Below are 21,721 nucleotides of genomic sequence, written 5' to 3'. Positions count from 1 at the left end.
ACACTCTCCCAAACCCACTCGACATGAATCAAACAGTGACAGAGATCATTAGAGCCTACGTGGGGGGGGACCGGGCTGCTGTGCAAAGTACTGTTTTTCATACCCAAAACCGCCACGTTGGTGTTGCTGTCACACAAATTTCCGGCCTGTATCCGACTTGTGTGGAAAATGGGATGCAAAATGTCATCGGATTGTTGAGAAACTTTGCCGCAAAATGGGATTTTCCACACTGCATGATAAAACACTGTAGTACATTCATAAAATGTTCACTGAAAACATAGGTTGCGGCCAAAAGTCTCTTCGTAAACAGTCTAGCAGAACTCTTTGATGCAACAAATGTATTCCATGTGTGGCATCTTTGCAATTCTGTTGAATATACTTGCAAAAAAGGATAAGCCTAATTGATTCATTGATAGTTAAGAATTCTGTGTGTAATTATTTTTCATTAATTGCATTAATGAGTGTGCTCCTTGTCTGCAACCAGCAAAGGCGCTGTTAATTTTGCCATTGAAGGAAATCCAACATGATGCTAGCTATGGGAAGGCTGAGCAGTATAAACGGAGTTAACTGCCTTTGGGATGTTGCAAAATGTCATTTCCAATGCATATTTAAGCATTTGCATCTGTCCAACATTACTGTATGTTACGGTGGTTGAATCCAATGTAATGTTGTGACAAAATCTCAAAACATAACTTAAGACTCCAAAGTATCAAATATTTTTCTTGTTAGCCAGCATACTAAAAGTTGGCTTGATTTTTTTTGTAGGAGGACTTTCAAATGAGTCATTTTCATGTATCATTTGTATATATTTGACTAAAACTAAATTCTGCAAAACCAACAAGTGTACAGTTAGCTGACATTTTAGTACCTGTAAAGTCTGTTTTCCCAAGAGATGATCTCATCTTAAACATGTCCGTACGTGCTCTAAAGATTTATTCTTGCCCCTTTATCATTCATTCTTAAACTGCCATGTCTGTCACTGATGTGTTTTAAAAAAGGCCATGCCTATCTTTTAGATTATTTCGGGAAATGTTTATCTTGGTGCACAGGAGACGTTTAAAGAACTGTTACACACGGCCATGTTACACTGAACGCAGATAAAAACAGTTGTTCATTCACATGATAACTGTGTTTTGGAATTTTGACATTGACATTGTTTTCATTTGGCGATACACTGAGTGCGTGTAAAAATTAAGCCTGTACAACCACAAAAAAGAATGGCAGACCAGAGCGTAGTTGTTGCCTGTGTTATTGAAGAGACTTTGATACAGGCACAAACCTTGGCCATACACGACAATCTTAAGTGTTATGTTAAGATTCAAACACAAACTGTGAAAAGTAAATGGGCTGGAATGGAAAGTCATAGTTAATGATATTTAAGTACACCCTGTAAAGGCCTTTTCACACTGCACTTATTGGTTTTTGTGGCGTTCACAGCGGGGTACCACGCAGGACGGTGCAGGAACAACGGCGACCCAGTGCAAGTGCCATATTTGGCACAAATGGCCTGGTGCTGTTTTTCTCTGGTTTAACACGCAAAATAGTTACAACAGAAAAGCTTTACTTAGAATGAGTAGGAGGAGACGTGATACAAATGAAGCAATTGTGGCTATGCTGTGTTTTATTTTGAGCTCACATTTTCATTGTTAAAAAAGCTATAATTGCATGTTTCTACCACTTTCAACCAACGTGGAATATTCATCGTAGTCTCAGTCCATTGCTGTGCTAACAGTGTGTTAACTGTCCTAATTGAACATTTTTCCAATTCAGGTGCATTTGCCGACAGGACACCCAGCTCGCGCGCGGAATGGCGTTTCATCGTTGCGCCACGGCAGCGCATACACAAATGAATGTGGTGATTGACAAAGTGCAATGTGAAATGTCCTTAAGAGCCGACTGTTCACACTTTATGTTCTGTTATTTGCTGTTCCACTTAACTCCTGTATGAGTCGGCAAGACTGTCAAAACAAATCAAGATTTTTCCTGCATCTGTAGACCCATAATGCTAATCCTCACTGTTAAGAAACAACACACGGCTCCAAATGTCTAAGGGAAAAAAAAAAAAATCGCCCCGAAGACTATTGATCTTTTTTGATAAACGGGCAAAACTAAAATCTACAAAAAAAAAATGCCAATATGTATTTTTTTATTGACAACATGGAAAACAAGATCAACTAATGAATTTCTTAAAGGTTAGAGATTCATCCGATGATATACCTGGTTGGAAGCTGCCAATTTGTACAATGCACAACAAATTACTTGGCCTGAAATTGGCCACAATTCAAAACAGAGTGAGGTATCTTGGAATCGGGCTTAATTCCTACGGTGTCACAAGCATTTTCTGAAACACAGAAAAACTGTTTTACCCTACTATTGGATTGAAACAGAAAGCGCCAATTAAATTTTGTCAAGCAGCAACTGACCTCATTCGAAGGTGGATGTTTGATAGCAAAATATTTGGATTCAAATGAAGCGCAGAAGACGATCGTCTGTGGGGACACAGGGAGCCCCGTCGGGTAAAACAAAATAGGAAATGAGGGTAAACGAAAGAATGGGTACGAGACGGATCATGTTCAAGTTCCTCCGCTGGAGAAAACTTCAAGGCCTGAAACTCCATCCGGGGTTCCACTGGCCAGGCGTTTGTATGGGCACCCATTTCCTGAGTGATTAACAGGATATGTGTGCGCGCGCACACTGGGGGTTGCAGCTCGGAGAGGTCTGGGGTTGTTTTGTCTGCTCGGGGAGGAAAGGAATGCTCAAGTCAAACAAAGCGGGCAGGATGCCTTGCAAGAGGCGAGGACGAGGGTGAGAAAGAGCAAGCGCGAAGGGGAGAAGGACGGCGAGAGACAGGAAGTCAAGGTCCAGAATGTCGCAGACAGGAGGAGGGAAATAGGAGGTTGTGGTAGCAGAGGGAGTGAGAGAAAGGGAGAAGAGAGAGAGTTGATTTCTCATGTGTTGAACAGCATTCCTCCTCCTGCTGCTATTTGCATTCCGCCACAGCAGAGAGGTGGAGCGACAATTTTGCCGACAAGCTGTCAAATAGAAAACCATTCGCCGCTTCCAACTTGACTGTAAACCTGCAGAACCAGTCCTAATATCTAATGACTAACAGCCCTCGAGCTCTGGCTTGTTCCATAAAAACATACTAAACGTTACACGCACTCACAGCACAGCTACATGGACTATTATATTTATTTATGAAACAGAAATACTTTTGTTACACAGAAATCCCCTAACGCCCAAGTGGGCAAAAGCAAGGTTGGCTAAATGGTCCAATTCACCGGATAAACAATGATTTTAAAAAGGTAAAATCTACTTGCAACCAGCAGAGGAACTATTGACTCAATTAGGTGACGTCAAAAAAAACCAGATCAAGGATCAATACAAAAAGTAGCCACCCCCTTTGTGGAAATTTTTCTAGAACATGGAATGAGCACTTTAAACACCTCCATAACAAATCAATTGATGAAAAAGCAATTGATAACCAAAGTACATGGCATATTCTACTGCCCATGGTGCTCTTCTCACAAACATTGGTACATTTGCACTAAGCCAAACTTTTAGGACAATAGATGATGTTTCAAGCAAAGTAATTTTCACGCGTTGACTTGGATAATTCCTCCAAATTTCGGCCCGTACGATATTTGTAACTGCAATTTGTCAGCAAAAAAAGAGAAGAGGTTCCCCGAGTAGTAGACAGAATTGAAGAAATGAAGATATACAGTATAGTGAGAAATAATGAAATTATACTATTTTTCTGTAATGTGAAGAAGACGTTTTTCTACCAGATTTTCATTCATCATAAAAAAACGTTCCACAAAAAGGCCATTTTTTCCAACGCAAAAAACTCCAGAACTCATCATCCAGGCATTGTACTCAGGTTGAAGTTACCATTCCAACCAGACTCAGCATTTTGACAATTTTGGGGAAATCTTATCACGTTGCTAATCGTAAATGTAACCCCATCAGATATTGATCATCTAAAACCATTTGATCAAAAAGATAAATAAATTATCACCATTGACGGTGTCACCCAAACTGTTATTGTCTGACTGGATTCTTTTGCATGATCAACCTTTCATTTTCACTTTCAGTAGTGACGTAAGGATTTTGTGCAATCATTGTTTACATTTTAATATGTTGTGTAGCCTCTGTCATTTTTGAAAAATCTCAATAAACCTTTAAAATGCCTTTCGGAAGCTATTTTTTTTTTAACCCTTGTCTGCAGCAAACACGTCTACGGGTGCTCTGCCATTCCTCTTCCATTTCAAAGTTCAGCTGCCAAGCACTTCCTTGTGCTGTTGTTGTTGCGCGAGCCGGACCCTGCCCATGCGGGAGCGAGCCATTCACTGAGTGGTAGAGCAGAATTGATAGGCTGCTATTGTTTCCTTTTAAGGTCAATTGTGTCTGAAATGCTTGGCATTGCTGGGAGTGCAGATGCGGCTCACTCAGCAGAGAGATAAAGCGCTAATTTAGCAGCATTCTTCAGCCCCGTACACACCTGGAGAGAGAGGAAAAGGAGGTCCATGTGGAATGAGGGGGGCAGGGTCGCTAAAACACGACGAATACACTGCATGAAACACAAGTAAAATTACAAAGAAAACAATCACACAAGGCTACGGTGTTGTTTTTTTGTTTGACTTACAGCTGGCCAATAAGTGGCACAGAATATGTTTTCCTTGCGATTGTCTCACAAATGTTGCAAGTTGTTCCAAATAAACGACCAATCACGGCTCACCTGTTTTCTTGATTGGTGGTCGTTATCTGAGCTCTGAGCAACTGTGATGTCATTTTCAGGCGACAGCAAGAGGCAAAATGGCCGCCCCGTGAGATGGACAAAAAATGTTTGAATCAGAATGCCGTGTTTTGACGAGTGGAGGCACATAGAACATGCTATTGTAAAGACATTTTTGGTTGTTGACTTCCCCTTTAGCTACAATAAACAACAGAAAGATTATGACGACCGATTAACTACGATTATAAGATATAGCTCAGTGGTAGCCAACCACCGGTCTGCGGGCCACTTGGGACTGGGTTGCACAGAGATCAATAAATAAATAAATAAATAAATAAATAATTGAAGGATCGCTGGTCCGCGAAAACCAGGTACTTGTTTGAATCGGTCCGTGGTGCAAAAATGGTTGGGGACCACTACTATAGCTTATATAACAGAGAGTTTAATAGCCCCAAAATGTGTCATGCTAATTAAATTTGTTGCACATGTGGAACATATTCAGTCCAAGCAAATTTATTACCTTAAATTAGACCTACAGGACAAACGAGGAAATACCTCCCTTAACTATCAGATAACAAACTATAAATCTGAAACCGTGAATGTGACTGACTAGTTTGTCGCTTGTTGAGGCACATGATGTGAAAAAAAAAAAAATAGACGGTAGAAAACAAGAACCAGAAGCCTTCAATTTGTATTCATGTTTGACTAGGAAGTCAAAACACATGTTCTATACACCTGCTTTTCACGGCTACAGGAACACACATGTACAATAAACTATGCCTTTAAAAAAACTGATGAATGCAGCAATCTAAACTCCTTACCTTGACACATTTGCACATACATGCAGTAGACAAACGGGATAAATGCACTGAAATGCAAGGGAGAAGGAAGAGGAGGGGGGCCCAAACTGGCCGGGCCTCACAAATAAACCCAGACGCTTGGAGAAAGGGAGGAAACGGGCTGAGGTTGGATCATAAAATATGCCTGGTATTCAACAATGTTCCACAGTGCACAAATGAGCCTCTCAGGGACCTGCGAGTGTTATGGGATTCCTGTGAGGCTCCTGGGACTGAATGTGTCCACATGGACGCACATTCCTTTCGCAGCTCCACAAGTGTTATCTCACGATAAATGCACCTTAAACTGTAAAGACCAACGCTGGCAAAGGACAACGTCAAGTCAATAATTAACTTGTTTTTATACAAACACATCAACACAAACACTACAAATACTAGTAGCTTCTGCTACGAAAGAAAAGGAAGTTCCTCAACACATTTTGATCACTTTTCTGGGAATCAACTGAGAGTATATGGGTTCACATAGCTGATGTTAATGCAGCTGACATGGTAAGATCTCCCACTCGATGTCCTGCAATTCACTTGTGATCAGTCTAGGATAGGGTCCCCCCCAAGGACCACAATAGTAGCCTGCAGGCCCGTTCTAAAAATAGCTCACCGATGACGGCACAATATCATTTCCTAGGAAAGTTGTAGAATTGATCATTTAAAAAAGTAAGCACTTGCATATGTATGCGGAGTGTCACGTTTTCTACACGTTGGCGCCTCACACATCCATACCGTAACACATAACAGCAATGGAGAAAGGAGAGAGATTTGCGTTTTCAAGCCGGATATACAGTCACTCATTGGAGTTTGTGTTAGCTAAGAACAAAAATGTTAAGGTTTGTTGCACACTCCGTGCTGTCGGCAGCGTTATCTAGCTTTAATAATATGTCATATGTAATTAAAAAAAAACAAAAACAAAAAAAAACATGAATCCCAGCACGGTATGCATTCAACCTTAAAGAGAAAGTTTCACCAGATTGTGTGACTGCAGATGGTCCCTAAATGTGATCATGTGATCATTTGTAAGCAATGTACATTATAAAGTTTGAGTTATGCCATTGCATTAATAGTTTGATATGTCACATAAAAAAGACTTTCAAAAATAATAAAATAAAAATAAGTATCCCATTTATGTTAAGTGAAATTCAGAAAACTCATTTTTTTAAAAAGTAATTATGGTGGGTCAAAAAGATTGTCTTTATTTTAGCTTTAATGAAAACAAAGTATGTCACTTAACGTCAAAGACAGCTGATCAATAGAGGCCTTGAGGAAGAAACGCCACAAAAATCCCAAACCGACAAGACAACGCGTTACTTTTATAAGATCATCCTCATGGCCAGTCACAGATGAGACCGACACCAATTTGGAAATGTGCATACAAAAAAAAAAAAAAAAAAACAACCTCTGAATATTCTTAAAGCCCCTATACCACAATGAGCGTCAAAGGTTTGCGAGTGCCTGCCGAACGTCTTTGTGACCGTTACCGATCTTCAACGAACCCTTATGAAAAATCAACATTCGGGCCGTGCGCAAACACTCGCAAACCTTCGCCACTCAGTGGGATACGGGCTTTAGCTGCCTTAGCCAGGTTTTTTTTTTTTTTTTTTTGCCTCGCTGGTTATATCGTGAGAACGCGCCTCAAAAGCAATGCTGGCATGTTACGAAAAACAGCCCTCAGTTGGATGAAACCGAAATAACATAATAATTAAAAAATAACAAAGCAGAAAAGAGATGCTGGAAATAGCCAAGCAGTCATGGTCTGCAAGTATCTGCACCACAGTGATTAAAGCCCCTAAATCAAGGCATGGCAATACATTGGGCAATGGAGGAATGTATGAAAGTAGAAAATTGATTTTTCTTTATTACATCAATAAACGTCTCAAATAAGGGCACTATTATCAAAAGTAAGAAAAGGCAAGAATACTTATAATGAGGCATTTTATTGTATTGCCGTTTTTGACCATTGCTAACTGCTTGAGGCTGTTGTCTCGTGAGCCATTGATGAGCTGTTTGTTTTGTGGTTTTGGGTCTGCCAGACAGAACTCCTCTTTTGAGCGTATCCAACTGAGTCCAAGATAAACTGCTGCTTTGGAAAACAGCCCTCACAGACACTTGCCGTCATAAAGACTTGCACAAGACTGTCTGTCTTTTTGTCTGTTGAAAGTGACAATCCTAATGGCTGATGCTGAAATGATGTAATGTACCTCCTGGGTAAAGTTAACCCATTCATAATTTAGACAGGAAAGAACATGTTCTCACTGATTTCATACAAAGAGACGCTGAAAAAAAATCTCATACAGGTCACATATACGCAAAAAAACTCCGATTTGAGTCGCTTTCGCCTGAAGTCTGAACGTAGCCTTAGTCATTTGTCAAGGATGCAAGTTGGCCTCAAATTATTATTTGATTATTATTAATGAAATCAATTTCACATAATCAAATACTTTGACTGTATTCATTATCACACTCACTGTGGCATCATCCTGATGATATTCTAGCTAGAGTTACTCTACGATTCCCACCCTTTGTCTCATCCATTACTTGAGATTCTTTTTTTCCTTTTCCGTTTGAACTTGTTATCCAGATTGACCTGCTTGACAATTCCATGAAAACTGGAGAATTGCTCAAGGTCTACAAAGAGGTGAAGCAAAAAAATAACAAAAGACAAAGCAGCAGCAGAGAAATAGAAGACGGGGGAAGTGATTAATAGCCAGGTTGCTATGGCGTCCCAACATTCCTCTCCCTTAGAACATGTATATTTGCTGATCACAAGTAAAATAATCTGCGAAAGGAATTTTATTTTGATAACCGCCCAGTAGATACAAAACCTGGACAGGAGTGTGTGTTGCATTTCCCTTCACATGGTTCACCTAAGTGAGCTAAAAAGAAGCTAATGGGCTAAGAGGCAATGGCTGTGTTTAAGTAAAAAATGAGTGACTATATTGACATTCGCTGAAAAGGCAACATTGTAACCCAAATTACAATTCAATCATTCGTTTCGATCCAGTGGTGCCTGTGCAATACGAGTTTAATTTGTCCTGTGACGTCTGACCACATTCGTAACTCAAAACACTCATATCACAAGTCATGGTTCCCGCGTGAATCGAATGAAAACGGCATTACTCAGTTCCAGCCACCCCCAAAAAAGCATGTGTCATGTGATATTTAATAAGGAAAATAGCACTTCATAACATATGCTTTATAAAACACAGTAATAATAAATAAATAGACTGTAATGAATGAAACCATTCGTTCATCATGATTAACTCAGTATGACTCCTAGCGTGCGCAGGGGGCAGTATAATAGTCATGAAAACACAAACGAAGACTTTCACAACTACTATAAGTGACACCGTAAATGGCTGGAATGTTAGTAAGCAATTATTATGCCCATGCCCATAATTTTACCAGAACTTGGGGTTGGGGAAGCCAGGAATACTATTTTCAATATTTATTAGTAAAATGGAAATCTTTCAAGTATGCCCATCCCCATCACCCACCCCCTCAAAAAATTATTTCTGTTTTGACTATTACAATTAACTCTTTGTATGCACCAGTAGTACATTTCTGTAAGTATTTTAATTAAACATCACTTCTTCCTCTCAGTATACCGTGAAAATGTTACGATTTTTACAGCATTTAAAAAAAAAAAAAAATTCCAAAACTTTTTTTTACATCTAATGTCACATCTAAAGACGAAACAACCAACAAGAGGTGCAAGTAAAAGTGCTCAGCGACCCCAAACATGACCGCGCTTTGGAGTCACTTTAATATGTTCCCTCTCAAAGGAGGAACTGAATTGGATGTGGCACACTTAACTTACATTTTTCCTTTGAGATCAAAAGATGAAGACATCCGAAAAACCAAAACATGAGCATGCACTTTGACATAGCATTTGAGGACAACAGGCATCCACCCCAAACAAAAATTGGATTATTTGATCATTTTTTAATTGCTAACACTTGTGTGAATGACATTCAGTGGTCTCTGTCATACAATACCGAATATTCAAAAGCTTCAGAGGTCTGGAGTCAAGCGTATGTCGGCACACTCATCTTCAGTGCGGCCTTGAACACTGATTCATGGCCTCTGGGTGAACCCGACTTCTGCTGAGCCCTGCTCCGGTTCTGACTTCCACAACAAACTCCTGCCAACCACTGTCGCGTCAGTCAGTGCCCAACTGACTGCAAATAACAGACTAAAGCCTCATAAATCCTGGAGGAGCGAAGCAGTAACAGTAGTCATGGGAGGGGATGTTGAAAGAGAGATATTATAGCGCTGGGTACAAAAACAATCAAAATGGGAAAGTCGGTATCCAAGATATACAAAACCAGCTGCTGGGTGAAGAACTTTGTGTCAACACTTTGCCTATTATGGATGGTGCTCAGGTTTACAGCATGGTGTGGCAACGTAGGTGATTATTTCCCTTCTTTTTAATGAGTCCTACTTCGCAGATCATTGATCCGATCCGAGAATTTAGACAGGACAGCACACTGTGCATTTATCCATGGTAGGCTGGCACCAATATATTTTGATCTACTTGTTAATATGTCACCGATGTATTGCTTTGTTTAATGCTCCTTTTGTATGTGTCTGATATGATGTGGCAAATACAGCACAAATGAGAAATGACTCAAGTTTCTCATCGACATTTCAGTGTTGATCACGACACCACTCCAGCAGGCACGAAAATCAAGATGTGCCAGTTTTTATGCCGAGCACACGCGCCCTTCTCCAAAAATAACGCCCTCAGAGTTGAGTCTTCATATAATAAATCTTCCAAGTCTTACCACAATAGAAATGACAATGAGAAGAGTTGGCAAGAATGTGTTGCAAAATGGAGTTACCACATATTAACAGTGTGTCAAGCTGCTTCTTTTTATTTTCCAGCAATTTGGATGCCCTATGGCACATTGCCGCCTCTCCATTTCGGTCAACGGGAATGGATCAGGCTCGGTCAGGTTTTGGTAAAGAAGCTCTTGATTTTTGTTGGACAGATTGTTAAATATATGGTGCACGGTGTTGGTCATCTCAAGGTACACCACGCACTATACTGAAATCTGTTACGATTTCAAGTACATTACTAAAATCTAAGATTTTAAATCTATGCGAGTACCCTGCTTATAAGTCTTCTCAACTTACTAATATAGTCTGAATCATCATCATCCGGATCACAAGGCAAGTGTTACGTTCACCTCCCTCCCTCGTCTGTTAGCTTGGTCAATCTCCAGGAAGAATGCATCTTGAACCAGACTGGAATGGCTCCTGAAATATGCCAAATATGCCCCTGAACCTTCTACCCCCACCTTTCTTTTAGAGAAGATATAGCCCTGTTAGGTCCACAGCCCACCCTATCCCCCCCCCCCTACAGCCCACAACATTCCTGCGCTGTACACTTCACTGAAAGCACGAACATTAACAACACACGGATCACACAGACAATGTTAAGAACATTAGTAACGCAAGTTTCCACCCAGCTGACCCAGACGTGGCTTTTCAGGATAGGCAGTTCAGATTTCTTTTCATTAGCATCCAAAAATACTCCTGGGCCAAGTAGGCAAGATAAGCGCAGTGGAGGGGTGTATAGGGTTGGGGGGTGTACAGAAAAAAATAGGGGCTTCGTTTATTTAAGCCCAAGCGCAGGAGATACAATTCAAGCGCACACAAGTAAAAGTTAAAGGAATTTTCAAGAAATGTCTTGACTGTAGCATCCACTGTTAAAACATCCCTTCTTTCTCACCTCCCGCTTGCTGGCTTGCTGTGCCTCCTTGAGCCTCCTACATGTTTTTGAAAACCATTTCCTGCTTTCCCTCTACCCTAAACAAGGTAGCCTGTCCAGTGTCAGATAAAAACTGGAGATGAAGGTACTTTTTTTTTCGTCGAAGAAAAACAAAAAGTCACGTGTGAGGACAAAATGCCCAGAAGGAACCTCACTGCTGCTGAATTCAATTTCTGACTGGACAAAATAAGAGAACACGCTTCACATTGTACCATAAGGCAGTGCAAATGACAAAGTAGAGCAGCGAACAAATCTTACTCATCAGTTCACGGCTCAAACTCCAACCATAAAAGGGTAGAGCGAGTCTGAATCAGCCTGATTACATATTTAAGACTTCTTATCACCTTCAACTATCAGGATATCTATAAGGATACCTGTTAGAGGAGTCTTAATTTAATGTATTGACCGTGTGATTATGAGATTCCCTTTCTTGGAGTGTTTGCACATGGACTATGACTGTTTGCTGATCCATAAAGAGGCGAGACGTATCCGACCATGACTCATATGCGAGTTTTTACCAGGCAAAGACTAATCAAGACTGTTTAAAAGACGTTAAAACAACAGAAGCTGTACCGCAGACTGGGTTGCTAAAGTGCAGACACCTCAGGAAGCAGCGGAACACCCGGGAAAAATGTCAAACACGTGCTAATGATCAGCCAACACAACCACGAATAATGAAGAACATTCTAGCGTGGCATCTTTGGACTTGACACTGACTGCATCTCCGTTCCCTTGCGATAGGGAAAAAGATGGACGGTAGGGAAGCTAAACGAAGACCAGATGATGATGTTCTTCGGTTACACGCTATAGTTCATGAACCTTCACATGGACCACAGCAGGGCAGCAGTGCCTAGGTTTGTGGATGACAACGGGAGCAACTGGTGTTCATAAATTATCTGAAATATGGCATTAGGAAGCAGTTTAGAAGTCTGGCTAAAGGTCGCCATTACATCCTTGTGAATAATTCACGAGGAATGGGGATATCAAAGCATGGACGACGTCCGTTAAATGCCAGTTTGTGTAAAAACTGCGGTGAAATATATGCTACCTTTGGCTCGCAAATTTGTTCTCCTGCTACCGTTAACATTATAACATCGTTGTTCATCTATATCAAAGGACCGCCACCAAGGCCTAACAATAATGCCTTACCTCGTATCTTGATGGCTAGCATAATAATAGTAGAAAGGCAATGGTGAGCAACCACTGCAGATGATGGTTGAGCTGTTTGCGAACTTGATTTGGTGAACATTAAAAACTAATCATGCATGGTTGTAAATTTGCAAATTGTTTTTCGATAATGTTCCATGCCAGTCCGTTAGGTAGCGCTGATGGGCACTAACTACAAAGTGCTTGACGACTGCCAAACAACCGAGCTTACCACGTCAGTTGACAACATGTTTCTAAATCAACTCCTTTATGGCTTCTTCCTTGTTTGATGCCACACCCATTTAAACATTTTTGAGAATATCGGTTGAGTCATTTTGGAGTTCTGCTCGTGAAATATGTGAATGTAAACAAACGCGAAAGCAACTTACTACATTCTGATAAAGGGAATTTTTCTATAAATCAAAGGATGGGGAAAGGCTCTGGAGACTTGACTTAAAAAGGAAAGCATATGTCTTTCAAATAATTGCTAAGTTGACAGGCGAGCTTGTGTGTCACCCAGTAGAACACAAGGATTTTCCCCTTGAGCAGCGATTGAGGTGGCGCGTCAGTCGTTTCAAGTTTCAAATGAAGGCTTCAAATGATTTTCCTTAAACTTAATGACTCAGAATATTCAGCATATTTGCGGAAGAGGTCTGAAGCACAGAGCAATGATTAGTCTGCAATAGTTTCAGCAAGTTCAACAACAACAAAAAAAGATTTATTCAAATTAAAGAATAATTTCAATGGATGGATATTTGTGCGCGTTGTGGCATCTCCTAGCATAAGGTAAAATATGTTTTTTTTTCTTGGGACAGGTACTGTAGAGTAACCAAAAATCCCCTTTCCCTGGACATTTTCACTTTTTTGGCCTTACAAAAAGAGCTTGGATTTCATTCTATTAGCTCAGTGTTCTTTAGCTGCTCTGTGGCTTATGTTTTGGTTTAAGTCGTTCAAAAACAAACAGGTGGTCTACATGTCAATCATTATATGCAGCACCTGTGACTGCGTGATTGCCCACACAATGATCATCCTCAATAAGACAAGGTAAAATGGTAAATGAGCTGCAGTTCCAGTGCTTTTCTACCTCTAGGCACTAAAAGCACTTCATTCGAGGAAAGAAGGTTGTCAAGCTCATTCACACAGTAATGCTGGAGAACCAAGAGAAACTGGGGGTCGGGTAGCTTGCTCAAGTTGAATTCAACATCGTCACGGGAGACTACATCGGTTTGGGGGAAGGCTATCACCTGTGATTCCAATGTCTCTTGCAGTACAATCTATGTGGTGAGCTTGCGCATCAAGTGTACCGAACGTAATCATCGGTGCAGATCTCCATGAAGTTGTTGCTTGCTCTCCAGCAGGACACCAGTGGCGAGGCCTCCCTTGGACCAAAACGCCATTGAGAGACAGAGGGCCCACCGGCACTGCCCATAATGAGGAAGTTACTTGGCACGCTTTAGGGGACTAACGAGAAGGGGTTCATTCACCCTCACACACGCAGGAGATGTTGTATAAACACGAGTTTTTCTAGCTCCAACATGGGATTCTTAAACGGCGAGCACGCATTAAGTGGAATGCAAAAGAGTTTTCTTTGTTGGTTTCTTTTCAGATAAACAAGGAAGGTAATTTAACTAATGACCAACGAAAGGGGCTAATCAAAAAGTACTGATTGATCCCCATTCTCTGGTTCATTGTTTGATGTTTCCGGTTTAATTAGATTTATTGCATAGTTGGATAATTGTTATTCCATTTGGTGGCGGTTTATTCAATTCTTCAACCAAGAAAATAAGCAATGGTTATCTGAAAGAAATATATTTAAAAAAAAAAAAACTGATAGCACATGTGTAATTCTTCTAACTGTACACCTCCTCCTGCACCCCACTGTATTTGCCAGCATTAGTTTTGTGTGTGTCTGCGTGTTTGTGTGCATGTGTGAATGTGAGTGTTTAATGTGAACCTGAGCAAAAGTGTGTGAAATCTCAGAGCTGAATTGTACTCATGGGCGACTGCTCGCTGAGTGACTGACATATTAGCTTCTAGAGCCTGATGACAGATGTACATGGCTGCGAGCAGCACCTTTGAAAAGTGCTTTGGCACAGACAGATACTCGCGCAATCTTACAAAGAGTTCAAGTAGTTTGAACTCCAGCTGAAGTCACAAGAGTGTCATGGCCAACTGCTGATAAAAAAAACACTGGCAGAAGGAAGAGATTACGGTGTATGCAGTATTAGAGACAAGTGGGTAAAAAGTACGTAGGTTCTTTTTGATTGTTAAGAGAACAGATGGGTGTCAAAACAAGTAGCTCTTCGTCAGTAGCAATGACTGAAATTTGACACTGCTGCTACCACAAGCCTAAACACATTGGCCAATGACTGCACCTTTCAAAACCACAACAATAAAACAGCCATGCGTCATCACGTGTCATCAAATACGGGTAGGGCTTCTATTCAGACAACTACCTTGTTTGGAAGTAAGGATGATGGATATAAGAAACTGCAAGTTGTATCAGGTCGAGACAATGAAAAAAAAAAAACTGTGATCACACTATCCATCCATTTCTACGCTTATCCGGGGTCGGGTCACAGGAGCTGGCAGCTTTATCAGGGAAGCCCAGACTTCCCTCTTCCCAGCCACTTCGTCCAGCTCTTCTGGAATAATTCCAAGGCGTTCCCAGGCCAGCCGGGAGACATAAGTCTCTCCAGCGTATCCTGGTTCTTCTCCGGGGCTTCCTCCCAGTGGGACGTGCCCGTAATACTTCACCAGGGAGTGGTCCAGGAGGCATCCTAATCAGATGACCGAGCCACCTCATCTGGCTCCTCTCAATGCGGCGAAGCAGCGGTTCTACTCCGAGCCCCTCGAGGATGGCAAAGCTTCACACACTATCTCTAAGTGAAAGCACGCACCCCTGCGGAGGAAACTCATTTCAGCCGCTTGTGTCCGAGATCTTGTCTCTATGAGCACGACCCGCAGCTCGTGCTCATAGGTGAGGGTAGGAACGTAGATCGACTGGTAAGTCGAGAGCTTTGCCTTTCGGCTTAGTTCCTTCTTCATCACGACAGACGGATGCAGAGCCCATATCACTGCAGATGCTGCACCGATCCGCATGTCAATCTCCTGCTCCATCCTCCCCTTACTTGTGAACAGGATCCCAAGATCTGGAGCTCCAGAAACACTTTCCAAAATTGTTGGAAAATATTTCACACAGTTTTACAAATGAAAAACTAGCTTTGTTTTTTCAAGTTGAAACATGAAAATGGAGATGACGATAGACTGATCAATCCATCCATTATCGATACCGCTTATCCTCACAAGGGTCGCGGGGCGTGCTGGAGCCTATCCCAGCTGTCTTCGGGCAGTAGGCGGGGGACACCCCGAATTGGTTGCCAGCCAATCGCAGGGCACACAGAGACAAACATCCGCACTCACAATCACACCTAGGGGCAATTTAGAGAGTCCAATCAACTTACCATGCATGTTTTTGGAATGTGGGAGGAAACCACAGTACCCGGAGAAAACCACTGATCAATCCATCAATCAATATTTAGTTATCGAGCATACCAAAGCCTAAACGTCTATCTATTTCCTACTGCTTATCCTATTCCGGGTAACAAGGTGTCCTACAGCCTTAAGTGACTTTGGGCAAACAGTGAACGCCCTGGTCACCAGTCAGTCGCAATTGATGTGAGTTGTGAACCACTGCACCACCAATACCCTCCTCCCTAAAGCCTAAAAATATATCACTTATAAAAACAAAGTCAGAATATCAGAAAAAAAAAATCTTAACCATGACAAGCTGTACAATGTACATCCAAATCATTTTTATCTTCCGGCAGGTCTGTTAATGGACAATGACTCCAGCTGTCCTGCACATTGTCAACAGTGGCCTCCGTCCCGGATACTGAGCCCATTACGACATTATCACAAAACACACATTTGTAAGAGGACACACAGTCATGGGCTTTAATACGAGCTTTCTCTGAGAGCTCATGATTCATGTGTGCTATTTCAAGAGGGAGCTCGTAATGCGTAATATACCAATCAATGTACAGTGGAGCTCTATTCCTGGGTGAGAAGGTTTAGCAGGCCTTAAAGCGGGTACACCACTAAATATAGTCAACACCATCCGGCCCTAATTCTCCATGCACTATCTATTGCATTTAATATGGAGGTTACGCTTTATGCGCTTTGAGAATATACGGACCTTTGCGCATTTATTGTAGAACAAACCCCTTACTCTGACTCTTCTGCTTGTTTTATTGGTTAACATCACCAGTCTCCCCATAATAATTTCCGGTTAGGTTTCAACTAAAACAAAAAATACCAATCTTTCCAAGCTGTTTTAACGTACTTGCAACACTTGACGTCAGTTGTAATTCCACACTAATGTGACCATGCTCCACTCACAGCAGGGGCTCTGTGAATAAACCTTGATGTGTGGACTGCCGGTAATGCTACCGCTGACAAGCTCGGTTGGACATTCCCAGCGGTTTGATTCTCCAAGCCAGAAAGCCCCAATACGTTTTATTTAATCCCCAGGAACAGTCATTTAGCCACTCTGTAATCCCTCAGGTTGAGAGCGTAGTCTGATAATTACCCTTATTGGACACCCGTAATGATTTGTTTTTGGTTTCACCCAAAGTAGAGTATGCTAGTTTTGCGGGGCGGTCGCTGGGCGAGTGGAAAACCAATCAGGGATAGTTTAGGCCGGCAAAGAAGAGAGACAGGTACGGTTATTACTTTGCGAGGAAAGTGACAACTCCTGAACCAGAATGTGGTCCAAACTATTTGCCTTCTTGATCAAACATTAAGAGAACAAGGTAATTCATGACATCTACAGCAACTGAATGCCCAAGTCCAAAGCCTCTAAAAACAGACAAGTCAGAATTGAACCAAAAATTCATTTTCGATGAGGACCGTTTGAAGGTGAATGCACTGAGACAGAATGGGCTGGGGGAGGGGGCAAGTCAACCAGGAAATGTATTGATAGTATCAGAGCCACGAGAGGCAGGACACAGTCTGTGTGAAAGGATGTTCTGAGATGGGTGTGAAGATTTTCAGTCACTGAGGTCATTGTAATTTGAAAAAGTTGAATAGAGGCAACTGGCTGTTCATTGGAGGGTATCGTTTCCAAATAAGTCCTGAAACCGCAGAAAGTTGGAACACAAATTCCTCAGACTCTAGACACATGGATCATTTTGCCAATGTTTTTGATTTGCCTTATGTTACGTATTTAACTTCAAAACCACCACATGTAAAAAACCATCCCAGGAAGCAAGCAATCAAAAACCGTTTCACACGCACACAAGGGCAAATATATCAACGCTCAATTACAGATTTTCAGGGCTTCAAAGAAGTGGCTCAGCAGGTGTGAACAACAGCCGCCTTTCCAGAAACTCCTCAATAATGTTTTTCTTTCTTCTTCTTCTTGCTCACCTTCATGTTGCAAACAGGTCAAGGCAGGTTCCCACCATCTCAGTCGCTCCCTGTGCTGCTTTTTTTTTTTTTCTTTTTTTTTTTTAAGAGCCCCACCTGGCAGATTATTCTTCCAACAGGACAACTACCTATTCTATCGTTGGCACACACTCGTCTATTTGTAGCACAGGACACACACTGTACTGTTTTGCCTTTAGCCACCTTGGGTCAGTGCATGCACTACAGCACAACGCATGCAATGAACACAAATGCATGTGTGTGTGTCTGTTCCAGCATAGAAACACAGCCAAAATTTTTAAAACAGTCCTAGTAGGGCTGCAAACATATCACAACTGATCATCCATTGTTCTTTAATGTCACTAAACATGATGAGCATCTTTAAAAATACTTTCCTGTGAACCATTGCCAGTTAATGGATTGAACTCAATTACATATCATTAACCTACTCTAACATCATTCCACTCAGTCCATCTTAACCTCACCAATTGAGGATGGAGCCTCATGGGTATTTGACTAGACTTCCTTGATCTACTTTGTGGGAAATTAAGGGCCAAGTGAACTGGTTGTGTCGTATTCAGCAGACAGGCTCATGTTGGCTGGATGAGTTCTGCGTGGCTGTAGCTCCACTTTTCATAGCTGAAATGGTCATGTCTGTCTTCTTTAGAAAATATAGTCGAGATTGTTTGACCAACAGTGCCTACTTGTGTTCCCATTGTCCCAGAACATCCTTTCACACAGATTGCGTCCTGCACGGGAATGGGTCAGGCTGATCAGAACAATCTGAGCAAAACAATTAATACACAAAGGTTTATTCATTTGTGCAATATTTATAAAAACGGCAATAAGTGACAGGATAACTCTGCAAACACATTTCCCTTCCAATGCCAGTACATGACTGCCAGGGGTCTTCAAAAAGACAACAGTGGTGCCATGTACATCTGTCACCACGCTCGTAACCCAAAGCAATCACATCACAAATCATCTGTCCCACTTAAAACGAATGAAAATGCCATTAATCTGATTCTGCCCAACAATGTGCTCCTTCTGGTGAGACCACCTGGGCCACCAGGGGGTAGTATAATACAGAGATACCCAAGATGACTTTTACAAATGACTCATAAAGCTGTAATGTTTGTCATTTCATACAGAGGATAAAGAAAATATGCCTGTGAATATTGTTATATTGTCTCCCTGTTTGTGTTCAAACATCCGTTGCTTAAAGGGTTATAACACAGCAACATTGATGCTAATCCTTATTAGCATTGATGCTAATCCCTATGACGTTTGGTACTGTGTGTTAGCATTAAGATCAGGAGTCTTCAATCTTTTTCCTCGAGGGCCGCTGTCCTGCCTGTTTTCCATCCCTCCCTGCTACAGATATTCACCAATGGTCTGCAGACGCTGGATAACGATCTTGATCATTTGAATCAGGTGTGTGTTGCAGCAGGGACAGATGGAAAACAGGTAGGACGCCGGCTCTCGGGGAACAGGATAGAAGACCCCTTATTAAGATAGTGGACTTTCCTCAAGCAAAGTTATGTGGTTGTTTTGGATAAACAATATTAATCATCTTTGTTTTATATTTAGTTTGACAGTAAACTTTAATTGGGAGAGGCAATAAACAACTTGAAGCCTCTTGGTTTGAATAATTGTTCACATTCAGCCAAACCACTGCTTGTTTTTTGTTTTGATGCGAGGTGGGTTTACTCAAATTTCTGTTCGCAAGTCAAAGCAAAAAAGGGAAAAAAAAATCTGCCAAGCAATAGTTCATATCTCGAAAAACTTGTAAATCGGGTCACTCGCGAGTGACCGTACAGTACAATTGTAGTTGTAATCTCAACTGGTGCCTGGTCAAATTTTATTTATACTTGCACGATATTTTGGAACGTGACAATGTAAAATTTGAACAACTTGAAGATCAGCAAGTATCACGTGAGAATGTAAAATTTGAACAATGTTACTTCAATATCAGCCAGCTAGTGTCACTGAATGGATTATGATCGTCTTTGAGAACACACTCTCGCCATTAGAGGCCGATGGACACCCCATAGAGTTTTTGTGTTGTCAAAGTTTTTAACTTTTCCAAAGGGGACTACTCCCTCCTAAGAATGGCTCATATAAATAGTTGTTAATTGAGGTTCTGTTAGATCTTATGGCCCAACCCTCAGGAAATGTACCTTGAGATAAATTGTGGTATGATTCGGTACTATAAAATCAAAACTTAAGTTCTATATGAAATTGTCTTCAACAACTGTATTACACCAAGACTAAATGGAAAGCAAAAAATACTAATTCCATTTTTGCTTTTTGCTTGTCCAACATGATGTTGCCCTGCTGTGTGACAGCTTCCAGTTGTGTTGTGATTTGTACAATAATGCCAGCACTTTCTAGCAACACCCTTTTAGAAATGACAAAAAACTTAACACATTTAGGAGAGTTAAACGTATATGAACGCGATTTTGGCTGCGTTTTTGTGCTGTTGTCTCGTGCGGAAGACACGCTCAAACAAACACTTGGTCCGGGTACAAAGTCTCCCAACCACTACCTTACTGCGTGTCAATCACACTAATTTGTACTTATTTCGTTTTAAAAAATGAGCTGTCTCGTAAACAAAAACAAACACAAAATAATTCGGAATCATAAGAACAAACCAAAAACGTCTTCGTACACGTTATTTGGCACTGCACGGACAGTTTTGGCATATTCATGTTCGCGGGGATTGTCAACTTCAGCCGAGAGACCTGTCGTCGTACTGGCCCGGTGAGTCCCAAAGCGTTAAAAATATGACAAACACGCCGCCAAATGCGGGTTAAAATTGCCGTGCAGTGACATTTGACGACGCGTCGAAGCTACATTGAAGCACCTGAGCTGTTACATTTTGGCCAAAGGCGAGCGGAGGAAGAGGAGGAGGGAGAAAGGGTTGGAGGGGGGAAACTTGCCGCAGTTGAACACTTGTGCCGCCCCGGCCCATGTTAGCTCATGTACGGCCACACAAACGTGAAGATAACTTCGTGAAAACGGGACATGACTGTACCTCAAAATGTGCTCCGTCGTCAAGTCTGGAAAAGAGAGCGATAAATCCACAAAAAGCTGCCACCGGCGGCTGGAGTGTTGCTCACGCGGCCCCGGTCGCCTTCACTGCGGCCGCGGAGGAGAAGACAAGTTCATCCCGCTCTCGCGGAGCCCTGCGGTGCCTCTTCCACCTTTCACTTCACCCTCAAATAGGCCCTTTTCTCTCGGATATCCCGTCCCCGAGTCCGTTCGAGATCAAACCATCACATTCCACCGCGTCCCCAACAATGAAAAAGGTGGGTTTTCCTTTTTTTTTTCTCCTCCTGTTGCCGGAGCAGGACCCACCCCTCGGGATGGCTCTGCCCGCTCTGACCGCAAAGAGAACGCCCTTCCCCGGCTGCGAGGTCCCGCCTCTCTCCCCCCTTCCTTCTTGCTCCTCCACATACACATACAAGAGCGAGTCAAGCCGGTGTGCACAGCCAATGTGACATAGTTCCTCTCATACAGACACAATGCTGTACGAAGCAAGTTGTGGCATGATAAAACTGGCTTTTTGTGCGCTATAAAGCCACAAGGGCATCTGCAACTGCATTAAAGCAGCGCTCGGTAATGCAGTTGTTTATATGAGATTAAGCACAATCTCTTTTTAAGCTCCCCACTCTACTTAAATCTACTGTTATGAGGAATAAAAGAGCTGCAGAAATATAATGATAGACTGCATGCACATACAGTATATACTTGGTAGCAGTGGTAAACAGGGACAGAAAGGCCTTC

General features: G+C 41.8%; 2 protein-coding genes across 4 annotated transcripts in view; one reads left to right on the top strand and one right to left on the bottom strand.

Annotated features, from left to right (window-relative positions):
• The window catches only part of luzp1 (leucine zipper protein 1), a 55,109-nt gene extending 33,803 nt beyond the window's left edge, over nucleotides 1-21,306 (bottom strand). For all 3 annotated transcript variants that reach the window (XR_015089404.1, XM_086050306.1, XM_086050307.1), the window contains exon 1: nucleotides 20,970-21,306. The gene's annotated coding sequence lies outside the window, so the exon portion shown is untranslated. The remainder of the gene's footprint in view (nucleotides 1-20,969) is intronic.
• Nucleotides 20,880-21,721, top strand: part of pacrg (PARK2 co-regulated) — a 226,836-nt gene continuing 225,994 nt past the window's right edge. Inside the window, exon 1 of the mRNA XM_086050317.1 lies at nucleotides 20,880-21,243. Within this exon, the coding sequence (XP_085906443.1) occupies nucleotides 20,976-21,243 (268 nt within the window). The 5' untranslated portion in view covers nucleotides 20,880-20,975. The remainder of the gene's footprint in view (nucleotides 21,244-21,721) is intronic.

The sequence above is a fragment of the Filicampus tigris genome, chromosome 13, assembly GCF_054856515.1.
Source record: "Filicampus tigris isolate MCC_2025a chromosome 13, RoL_Ftig_1.0, whole genome shotgun sequence".
Classification (NCBI taxonomy): domain Eukaryota; kingdom Metazoa; phylum Chordata; class Actinopteri; order Syngnathiformes; family Syngnathidae; genus Filicampus; species Filicampus tigris.
This window is presented reverse-complemented; position numbering and strand designations above follow the sequence as displayed.